This window comes from Notolepis coatsorum, assembly GCF_963971535.1.
Source record: "Notolepis coatsorum genome assembly, chromosome: 1".
NCBI lineage: Eukaryota > Metazoa > Chordata > Actinopteri > Aulopiformes > Paralepididae > Notolepis > Notolepis coatsorum.
The window spans coordinates 121,210,860-121,223,110 of NC_140165.1; the positions used below are offsets into that span (position 1 = coordinate 121,210,860).

The following is a 12,251-nucleotide window of genomic DNA, read 5'->3' on the forward strand; positions in this document are numbered from 1 at the left end:
GGTCCTCTAGAGATTTATTAGACGCATCCCAATGGCCCCGAATGTGTTAAATCGTTAAAAAATATGTCATTTCTGAAAATAAGTTACAAAAGTAAAAAAATGTAATGCGTTTTGGAAAATAGCTCTTTATTTGATTATCATAAAAAAGTGTTTTCTATACAGAGATATCGACATCGGTAAATATCGGTATCGGCCAGAACAGCAATATTATTATCGATTATCGTATCGGCCACAATTTTCACATCGGTGCATCACTAGTTGTGACCACGTGGAGAAATAAATAAAAAAAACGCAGATTATACTCTGCCTGGGTGCAGTGATTTCATCACCTCAAAAGCCCAGTTGCTTTTTGAAAAACTGGGCTTTTGAGGTGATAAGATTGTATTTGGAGTGTATCTCGTGACTGTTGGGAACGAGGCTACACTGGAACACCTACTTCCAGTGAGTGACACTAAGCTAGGCTAACGGCACGGCTGCTCCCTAAGCCTACTGCATGCACAGAGAAGAAAAAGGGTCTGTATCTGCTTGTCTAACTCCAGGGTAGATGTATCTGCTTGTCTAACTCCAGGGTAGATGTATCTGCTTGTCTAACTCCAGATGGTAGATGTATCTGCTTGTCTAACTCCAGATGGTAGATGTATCTGCTTGTCTAACTCCAGATGGTAGATGTATCTGCTTGTCTAACTCCAGGGTAGATGTATCTGCTTGTCTAACTCCAGGGTAGATGTATCTGCTTGTCTAACTCCAGGGTAGATGTATCTGCTTGTCTAACTCCAGGGTAGATGTATCTGCTTGTCTAACTCCAGGGTAGATGTATCTGCTTGTCTAACTCCAGGGTAGATGTATCTGCTTGTCTAACTCCAGATGGTAGATGTACTGTATCTGCTTGTCTAACTCCAGGGTAGATGTATCTGCTTGTCTAACTCCAGATGGTAGATGTACTGTATCTGCTTGTCTAACTCCAGGGTAGATGTATCTGCTTGTTTAACTCCAGGGTAGATGTATCTGCTTGTCTAACTCCAGGGTAGATGTATCTGCTTGTCTAACTCCAGATGGTAGATGTACTGTATCTGCTTGTCTAACTCCAGGGTAGATGTATCTGCTTGTCTAACTCCAGGGTAGATGTATCTGTTTGTCTAACTCCAGGGTAGATGTATCTGCTTGTCTAACTCCAGGGTAGATGTATCTGCTTGTCTAACTCCAGGGTAGATGTATCTGCTTGTCTAACTCCAGGGTAGATGTATCTGCTTGTCTAACTCCAGGGTAGATGTATCTGCTGGTCTAACTCCAGGGTAGATGTATCTGCTTGTCTAACTCCAGGGTAGATGTATCTGCTTGTCTAACTCCAGGGTAGATGTATCTGCTTGTCTAACTCCAGATGGTAGATGGCAAATAAGCTAATTTCCTAATTAAAGTTGGTGCGTTCCTTTAAGTCCTTACGGCAAATGTGTGGTCCATGGAGAGCCGCATCTCCGGGCATCACTTTCACGACTGTTAATGGGTCAGGACATACGCTCATTCACCTGATGGTGGCGCTAGAGTAAAGGTCACAGGGTCACCAAATCAATAGTGTTCTTCCTCATTAGGGGTCATGAATGTTCACCGCAAATTTGAAAAGATTAAAAATGAAAAACGATCTGCGCCAACATGAAGCGCGGGGGGGGGGGGGGGGGGGGGATCCATAAGATCCCGTTTTTCGGGGATATAATGAAATCCGATAAATTCAGCCCTAGTCTGTATATCGTCAACAGTATTTTGGGATAGGATCAAATAATAAAAAAGGTAATGGTGGTGATGACGTGGTTAGGTAATGGTGGTGATGACGTGGTTAGGTAATGGTGGTGATGACGTGGTTAGGTAATGGTGGTGATGACGTGGTTAGGTAATGGTGGTGATGACGTGGTTAGGTAATGGTGGTGATGACGTGGTTACCTTCTGGTTAAACGGCCACTTGATGAGCACGTCGCTGTGTCCTCTCATCACCACGAAGAACAGGGACAGGTGGCTGCCGCGCCCCATGCCGTCGCCGTTCAGGTAGATGCGCAGACACATCTTGTACCCATATTTACTGGTGTAGAAGGCTGAAAAACAGGATCAAATGTATTTGTAAGGCCCGACAACACACGTTAATGTCCCCATGGGCCGGACACGTCTTCTTTAAGGCCCGACGACACACGTTAATGTCCCCATGGGCCGGACACGTCTTCTTTAAGGCCCGACAACACACGTTAATGTCCCCATGGGGCCGGACACGTCTTCTTTAAGGCCCGACAACACACGTTAATGTCCCCATGGGCCGGACACGTCTTCTTTAAGGCCCGACAACACACCTTAATGTCCCCATGGGCCGGACACGTCTTCTTTAACACATTCCCTGCCACGCACTTTCAGCATCTTATACCATTCTCTGCCACTGTAAGTCTATGGAGATGTTCACCTTTGCAGGGCTATAACTTTTTAAATTGTATTGCTAAATTGACTATGGCCCATTCAACATCGATTATCTATCGTTCAGGATGTAGGAACGTTTTACTTTTTCATTCACACATTCATACGAAAATACCGTCTAGAATATAAATATGTTTTTATCGTTTTCTGCAGTAATTCCTAGAACGTGAGATATAGGCATAAATGCATATATAGATTATCAAATGCTGTTTGTTGCCGATCCACGCTATATTAATATATTAATTATAATTCTGTGATCGTCGTTAAATGCTTTATGTAGTATGGGTGATATATAGATCAGAGCAGTTTGGATGGATAATAATAAACAAACAGGCTGAAAGTAACGTCAGCCTCCTATGAGACTGGAGCAAAAAGATCCCAGTTATTTGATGGGGATCGAGTCGATCCATTTCCGGTTTGTATAATAGTACACGCCCAAATCATGTCGATGTGTGGCTAGAGTCCTGCAACGATATGCGAGTGGCCGGACGCATTTAGGAGACGCACCGATATCCAACCGGCCATTTCCGGTTTGGCAACTCGCCGATCATCCACCAGGTGGCAGTATTGAAGCGTTGCAGAGTTGTTCCGAGTCCCACTGCATCAGACAAGGCTCCGTGAGGGAAATATGAATAACATGGCGAAAATATGAAATATGATCAAAATAACATCGTACGCCGTGGATTGGCAGAATTAGTATGAACTTGAAACACGTCGTACAACGTGAATGGCGCAATATGTGTTAAGGCCCGACAACACACGTTAATGTCCCCATGGGCCGGACACGCCTTCTTTAACACATTGAGTGCCAGCCACGAGAAATCTCGTTATTTCATGCCATGCGTTGAGTGCCAAGGACGAGAAATCTCGTTATTTAATCGTTATTGCTTTTATTAGCGATATCCATAAATGTTTCATCATTCTAGCCTCACGTTATCATTGGGACTGTCTATGAGCTCGAACAGGGGAAATACCGCCCCCTATCGTCTCCCGGATGGTAATTGTAACTGAGGGGTACAATTCCCTGACTGTATTACTAGATATGATACTTACTACCACTACCTTTGTACTTAATATTCGGCCACCCAGTACACGGCATAAATATATTATCATAAACACTCTCACGTAGATGAAACGGATCCAACACAAATGTACGAAGTCGAAGTATGCGTTTATTACTACACAGCAATGGTGTGTAGAGCAAGCACTTAATCACTTAATTACATTTATGAATTGAAATAGTATGCACTTTTATGGCAAAGAGTATTCGTCGGTATATCAATAGAGAATGTCCAATCTCTGATGGCGCAGGTGGTAAATATACGACCTGGAATAGTTAAGGAATAACAGCAATGATACTTTAATGATTATATACTGGATCCACTAGGGGGGGTTAATCCGGTCGCTTGTAAGCCGACAGGAGTAGGAGGGGGGGGGGGGTAGAATCCGGCTGCCTCGTCCGGCCAAGGGTATCCCAGGTGAACCCACTGTAGTGCCGTTCAATGCGCCGGCGATCCTTGGACCACAGATGAAAGCAGGTGGACTCTTTGTGGGCCGGCTCTCTCCGGTCCACGGGGGAGAGACGTGAAGCGACCTCGTCTTGCAGAGCGTCTCCTCACCTTGCGTCCTCTCCAGGGGGGGGGGGTTCCAACACACGGCAGTGTCGGGGGTCTTTATCCATGGAATAATCAAAGTATACAAAGCATAATCCGTGCCTGGGAAGGCGGGCTGTCGTCGGTAGAATAATCCGGTATACAGGTCCACTCGCTCGTCGGCTCTGGGGCTCCTCGGGTGCAGCTTCACATGGGGTCAACCACCCTGGGTAAGCAGCCAGTTCTCTGCCCGAAACGATGGGGTACTGACTGCGGTAGTATTCTCACCGCACGAAGCACTATATATTAACAGACTATTATTAGCTTAATAGACTACGTCCAACTCGACGATATAGTGCCAAATATGACTATTCAAATATTAATATACACAATGTCTCAATACCGATGGTAGGCGAACTTGGCCTTACTCCCACACGTGGCGTCGCGGGGAGGCTTTACGTCTGTGACTCTATTGGAGGGTAAGAAACTGGACTGAAAAGGAAGTCCTACTTTAGTAGCGCAGTATATATACGCACTATGAACAAATAGTCCCATTAGTGGTGCGGTAGCCAGATTCCTACGCGGAACTAGGACTTGTTCGTACATGTGGAGCGGTACGTTTGAACTGGGTCTGAGGGGTATGGCAGCCTGGCACCAAGGTCTCGACCAATAGTAGAATGGAGACTATTATGGGATGTTCAGTAGGCTAGAATGGATATTCAATGCATATTGTACAAGGAATATACAAGGGATATCAGGGAATATTAGAGAATATACAAATACAATTAAATATATATATATAAATAAATATATATATTCGGTTTAATCTGGCCCTTCACAACAGCCACCCCCTGAATAGGTCCCAGACCTAATCAGTTAAACAGAGACAGATTAATCGCGTTGTCTATTTACACATAAGGGTTTGCTGTAGGGGTCAGTCAACTTCACAAAGTCATAGGGTTGTAGGGTCATGGTCATCATTGATTGTGTCTGGGAGTCGAGGCAGTTCTATGAGCCTCGCCACGGGACGGGTGTAAGTGCGACCCTGGACGAGCACTTCAGCTGCTCGGACCTTGCCGTCGGCACCGGTGATCACTTTGCTTACGCGGCCGGCCGGCCACATAGCTCTGGGCAGTGATTGATCAATAATCATGACGACTGTTCCTTCTGTCAAATTGTCTCTCTCCTTTACCCACTTCTGGCGGGTCTGTAGAGACGGTAGGTAGTGCAGTAGGAAACTGTTCCAAAACTTGTCGGCTAATACTTGGCTGTACCTCCACATTCGTCGGCCGTTCGCTTCTTCAGGCCGGTACATTGTCTGGGGTAATGCAGGATCTAGCCGCCCCATCAGGAGTGTGTTGGGGGCAACTGGGTCGATATCCGCCACATCACTGGAGACATATCCGAGGGGCTTCGAGTTAAGTACTCCCTCAATCTCCGTGAGAACTGTCATTAGGACTTCTTCCGCCACAGTCTGGGCCCCAAGTACTGCGTACAGGGCTGTCTTTATGGAGCGCACTTCTCGTTCCCAAGTGCCACCGAAGTGGGGTGCGTTTGGGGGGTTGAATTGGAAATCAACCTGTGCTGGAGCGAGGTGGGTCTTAAGTTCTGGGCCCATAGCTTGGAAGCTCTCTCTCAGCTCTCTTTCGCCGCCTTTGAAGTTTGTCCCATGATCGGACAATAGGGTAGACGGTCTTCCTTTCCGTGATGTGAATCTACGGAAGGCCATAAGGAATGAGTCTGTGCTCATGGTCGGGAGAAGCTCGATGTGTATCGCTCTGGTGGTCATGCATTTGAATACAATACCCCACCGCTTCTCGGTTCCTCTTCCTTTCTTTATGTGCAGCGGGCCAAAGCAGTCCATACCCGTTGAGTGGAATGGCTTGTCACCGATTCGGAGGCGACATGGAGGAAGGTCAGCCATCCTTGGTATGCTGGGCTGCGCGCGCCACTTGCGGCAGTCTAGACATGTTCGCTGGAAGCGTCGTACCGCCTCTCTTCCTTGTAGGATCCAGTAACGACGTCTGATTTCCGCGAAGACTCTTTCTGCTCCTGCGTGATGTACATCCTCATCGTATTTCTTTATAATCAGCTCTGTGACCTTGTGTCGGCTGTTCAATACGATCGGGTATTTAATGTCATCCGGTAGATTGGGGGCTCTGCGTAGGCGACCACCCACTCTGATGAGGGTATGAGCGTCGCTCTCGGGGGCCAGATGAATTAATCTGCTGTCGGATGGGACGAGCTTTCCTCCCTGTAGACAGGCCAATTCATCGGGGAACGAGTCTCTCTGGGCTCGCTGCAGTAGAAGCAATTCTGCTTCCTCGTAGTTAGCTGCTGACATATCAGCGGGGGACTTGCACTCCGGGTGGTACCGCAGGAATGTTCTTTGTTGTGCACTCTCTATGGACGTGCAATCGTCTATGTTAGGGTCGGTGGAGGCTACGGTGCTCAATCCACAGAACACAGACTTCTTATTTTCCACCTCCTCTGGACTTGCTTCCCTCGGGATAGGCATGGGCCACTGTCCTTCCGGGAGTCTTCGGAATGCGGGGCCGTCACTGTAGACATTGCGACGGGTGAGGTCATCCAGGGGCATCCCCCGGGTGATGACGTCAGCTGGGTTCTGTTTTGTATCAACGTAGCGCCACTCTGTTTCTCCGGTTAACTCTTCGGTTAAGTCTTGAATCTCGGTGACTGACTCCCACGAAGACTTTGTACTTGCATGAGTCCGATTTGATCCAGGCGAGTACCGTCGTGGAATCTGACCACAGGATTGTTCTAGACACCGGTATGGTGAGCTCACGTTGGATGAGCGTGGCTAGGTGCGCTCCGGCTAGGGCTGCGCAGAGCTCTAGACGTGGGATAGATTGTTGCTTGCGTGGGGCTATTCTCGAGCGGGCGAGGACAAATGCTGTGTAGGTCTCTCCCCCCTGGTCTTGGGCCCGCAAGTAGGCTACTGATCCGTATGCGACCTCTGAGGCGTCACTGAAGACGTGTAAGTCCATTTTACATGTCTCTGGCCTCACCGTGGGTGGGAAGTAGCTTCGGCGCATATTAACGCCTGGGAGTGAGTGGAGCTCCATCTCCCACTCTATCCAGGTGGATGCAAGGTGTGCGGGAATGGGGTCGTCCCAGCCCTGGTCCTTGTCCCACAATGCTCGTACAATCATTTTTGCCCTGGTGGTGTACGGTAGAATACATCCTAGCGGGTCATATTGTCGGGCGAGTGTTGTGTACACTCTCCGTCTGGTGGTCGGCGCCGCCGCCGGCCTTCCCTGCTCCGTAGTCAGGGGCTTGTGTCGGTAGTGAAGCGAATCTGTTTTGAATCGCCACACCAATCCCAGGGTCATCTCCTGGGCTTCTCCCGGGATTGTAGCCATCCAGGTCTCGCTGCTGGCTGCCTTGTCCTCGGAGGAGAGGCTGCGCAGTACTTGCGGATCGCTGCTGGCCCACTGCCTGAGATCAAAGCCGCCTTTGATCAATGAGGCGCGGAGTTTAATCAGGAGAGCCTCGGCTTCTTCTTGGGTTGAAAGGCTTTGTAGACAGTTGTCTACGTAGAAGCTGTTCTTTACGCTGTGTCGGACCTCTTCGTCCGCTGCTGGGTCCTCTGCTACATGTTTCTGTAGTGCAAATGTAGCACAGCAGGGGCTGCACGTCGTTCCGAAGGGGAGGACTTCCCATTGGTAGATGGCTGGGTGCTCATCTCCTGGCTTCTCTCTCCATAGGAACCGTAACAGGGGCTTGTCCGCCTCTACTAATCTCACCTGCAGGAACATTCCTTTAATGTCCCCGCTGATGGCCACCTTTTCCTGGCGGAAGCGGAGTAGAACGCCGAGTAGGGAGGGGCCGAGTGTGGGACCGGGCAGTAACTCTTTATTCAGATTTTGGGATCCGATCTGGTAGCTGCAGTTAAATACTATGCGGTCTTTACCGTTGTGATGGACCTTGTGGTGGGGCACGTACCACGATTCAGTGGTCTGGTCAGCCTCTTTAATGTCCATCTTTGTGACGTGTCCCGCTGTGATGAGCTTCTCAATCTCAGCGCGGTATACACTCTCTTGGGCGGGGTTCTTGGCTAAGCGCCGCTCCGTGTTCAGCAGGTACCGTTCTGTGGCGTCTGTCTTGGCGTGGAAAGTAGGCATTCCTTCTCGCCGCAGGAGTGGCGTGGCGTATCTCAACACGCCGTTGACCGGGACTCTCTTGGTCCCTGTCTCGAGGAGGTGAATGGCGTAAATGTCATCTTTAGAGCTAATGTCTTTCTTTCCGTTCTTAAAGGGCATTTGTTCCAAGGTCCATAGCCGCTCTACGTGTTGCAGGAGTGCGGTTTCTCCCTCTGTGACTCGGGAGTGGAGACATCTAGTGGCTGTACTTCGGTTGAGAGATTTGGCGAGCGGGCCTTGGAGAGTCCATCCCAAACGGGTCTCGACTGCTGCAGGACAGCCTCGGGGTCCGGTATGAACCCGGTCTATCGGGACAATGAGGTCTGCATGGTCGGAGCCTATCAACAGGGTCGGCATAGCATTGTCTATGAGCGGGATCGGTAACTTGCGCAGATGTGCATATTTCTCCATCAGCTTGGCGACGGGGTATGTGTACCGCGACAGCCCTATTTCTTGGCTGGTGAAAGCGTCTGCAATCTGGTACCGTCGCTCAGGCTGGCCGCTCGCTGCGATAGAGAATGAGACATTCTCGCCCTTTATCGTCTTCAAATCTCGTCTTATTGTCCGAATTGTCATTTGGGTTTCGCTTCCCCGCAGCCCTAGCTGGGCCGCAGCGGAGGCGAGCAGCAGGGTCTTCTCTGACCCGTCATCGAGGACGGCGTAAGTGTCCAGGACTTTATTCTGGTAGCTTAGTGTCACACGCACTACTTTTAGGAGTACTCGGGCTCCACTGCTGCTGGCGGGATCGATTTGCGGCTGGATGGTGCGGGTGAAGGGCGCCGTCTGTTACTGTCGTGAAGTATGTCCAGATGGGCTCCATCGCACTTGGTGCACCTTTTCTTTAAGCGGCATTCGGCTGCCATGTGTGAGCGCGCACAGCGAAAACAGCGCTTGTTGGACTTTATCCATTGACCTGCTTCCTCCGCGTTCAGCTTGGGGAAGGAGTCACATTGCGCTAGCCAGTGTTCTTTCTCACAGTAGGGGCACACTATCTTCCACTTCTCCGTTCTGGAGGGGGTACTGTGGCTCCTGCTGCTCGGTACTGACTCCGATTGGTGCATCACAGTCACCGATCTTCTTCCATCATTTAGTCGTCTGGTTCCTTCTCTGGAGCCAGGGGTGCTCCGTCCGAATGTATCTAGCCGTAGGCTGCTGACTTCTCTCGCCAGGAAGTCTGCTAGATCGAGGAGGTTCGGTTCGGGGCCATTCGGGTCTCTGTGGTCCCTCTGCCGCCTAAAGCGCTCCTGACGAGCGGGCGGCAGCTTCTCCAGAATCCTTTCCACATTTGAGTTGGCGTAAAGTTCATGCCTCCCCTTCTCTCTTTGCGCTCCCAACATCCCTACCAGGGACTGCACTCTGATGGACAGGTCGTCCAGTGCTCGATTGTCTATTGCTGGGGGTAAGCGGTCGATGTGTCGGATCTCCTGGATCACGTAATCCCATATGCGCCCATACCTCTGGTCCAGTGCTACCAGCGCTGCTGTGTATGGGGTGGTGGAAGTCGCGTAGGCGAGCGCTATATTATGTGCGCGGGGTACCTTTAAGTGCTTCAGTAGGATGGCGTATTTGTGGCGTTCATCCAATACATCCACCAACATGGTCTCCAGACACATGCGGAGTTCTGTATACTGGGCCCGGTTCTCTTGGGTGAAGTCGGGTACCATAGGCGTGCCAATGTATGACGCTGACTGTGGATACATCGGCGAGCGTTGGGGGAGAGGCCTCCTAGGCGAGTCTCCTCCCGCTCCTTGGTATGGGCTGGTACCGGCAGTGTACCATGGCCCGCTTGTCCAGGTGCTGTTCCTCGGTGCGGGTCGTGCGTCGTGCTCACCCGTGTATAGAGTCGGGGGTCTGTAGCGCAGCTCCGCGGGAGTATAGCCTGGGCTGTACCGGACCTCCTGGTCCGGTAGAGTACTGTGCTGTCTTCGGGCGTGGTTCTCCTCCTCTTCCTCTTCGTCTTCAGTTAGGTCATCCAGTGCTTGTAGTCTCTGGTTTAGCCTCTCCACAGGATATGCTGCTCCTTCCCGGTTGCTAGGTCTCGCTTGGACCGGTGGGGGGAGGTGGTCTGTGGGGGGTATAGACCTCGTCTGTTGGTCAAGTTCAGGGTTGTTTACTCGGCTAGGGGATGCCGCCCTGGAGGTGTGTCTAGACGAGTTCCTGGAGCCTCTGGCGGAGGGAGAGGGTGTTGTCCGTCTGATCAGCTGTTCTATTAGTTGCGACTGCTGTCTGTTGCGCTCTGCGTCCCGTTGAGCACCGGCTCGTTCTCGGGCCACATTCTCTTCCATCTGAATGCGTCTTATTTCTAGACGTATCTGCTCGTGTTCGCTTCGCTGCTGGATCTGCAGTCGGTCGCGTTCAGCAGCGGCGTTCAGGCTGATGAGGAAGGCCTGCTGTAGGGTCCTCTCTGCCTCGCTGGGAGAAGGCGGTTGTATAGGGGAGCCTTCCCTCGGGGTACTCCTTGCGGAGCCTTGGAGCTCTATCTCCACGGTGCTCTCCCCGTCTTCTTCCGTGCCGAGTTCTCTCTCGGTAGCGTTGTATTCCTCCCGGGACTCATCGGGGACTACTTCTTCAGTACTGGCGGGGTGTGAAGTCATGTCTGGTTCCCACTGGTCCCCACCGTGAACTTGGTCAGTTACATTAGAGCCCGTAGGGGCCTCTATGGTCGGGGTAGTCTGGGCGTTGGGGTTAGACATACTTTTACTTTCTAGTTTTACCGCATTTACTGTTAGTAGAAGACTAGGTTGTTGACTGACAGCGTAAGCCTCTAAGTACTGAGGGAGCCGTCGTTCGCGCTGCGGGCGTTGGTTAGGAGGATCGTTTCGTGGAGTGTTCATCATAGGCCATTTCAATATTAATAACACTATATTAATATTACACTAATTACCCTCCGGCTCGAAGGACCAATTGTAACTGAGGGGTACAATTCCCTGACTGTATTACTAGATATGATACTTACTACCACTACCTTTGTACTTAATATTCGGCCACCCAGTACACGGCATAAATATATTATCATAAACACTCTCACGTAGATGAAACGGATCCAACACAAATGTACGAAGTCGAAGTATGCGTTTATTACTACACAGCAATGGTGTGTAGAGCAAGCACTTAATCACTTAATTACATTTATGAATTGAAATAGTATGCACTTTTATGGCAAAGAGTATTCGTCGGTATATCAATAGAGAATGTCCAATCTCTGATGGCGCAGGTGGTAAATATACGACCTGGAATAGTTAAGGAATAACAGCAATGATACTTTAATGATTATATACTGGATCCACTAGGGGGGGTTAATCCGGTCGCTTGTAAGCCGACAGGAGTAGGAGGGGGGGGGGGGTAGAATCCGGCTGCCTCGTCCGGCCAAGGGTATCCCAGGTGAACCCACTGTAGTGCCGTTCAATGCGCCGGCGATCCTTGGACCACAGATGAAAGCAGGTGGACTCTTTGTGGGCCGGCTCTCTCCGGTCCACGGGGGAGAGACGTGAAGCGACCTCGTCTTGCAGAGCGTCTCCTCACCTTGCGTCCTCTCCAGGGGGGGGGGGTTCCAACACACGGCAGTGTCGGGGGTCTTTATCCATGGAATAATCAAAGTATACAAAGCATAATCCGTGCCTGGGAAGGCGGGCTGTCGTCGGTAGAATAATCCGGTATACAGGTCCACTCGCTCGTCGGCTCTGGGGCTCCTCGGGTGCAGCTTCACATGGGGTCAACCACCCTGGGTAAGCAGCCAGTTCTCTGCCCGAAACGATGGGGTACTGACTGCGGTAGTATTCTCACCGCACGAAGCACTATATATTAACAGACTATTATTAGCTTAATAGACTACGTCCAACTCGACGATATAGTGCCAAATATGACTATTCAAATATTAATATACACGATGTCTCAATACCGATGGTAGGCGAACTTGGCCTTACTCCCACACGTGGCGTCGCGGGGAGGCTTTACGTCTGTGACTCTATTGGAGGGTAAGAAACTGGACTGAAAAGGAAGTCCTACTTTAGTAGCGCAGTATATATACGCACTATGAACAAATAGTCCC

At 50.2% G+C, this 12,251-nt stretch overlaps 1 protein-coding gene across 1 annotated transcript in view; it reads right to left on the reverse strand.

Annotated features, from left to right (window-relative positions):
* LOC311248899 (TNF receptor-associated factor 2-like) overlaps window positions 1-12,251 on the reverse strand; it is a gene marked incomplete at both ends in the record, with an annotated part of 73,327 nt that overhangs the window by 30,571 nt on the left and 30,505 nt on the right. Inside the window, 1 exon segment of the mRNA XM_084338128.1 lies at window positions 1,933-2,081. Coding sequence (XP_084194254.1) covers window positions 1,933-2,081 — 149 coding nt within the window.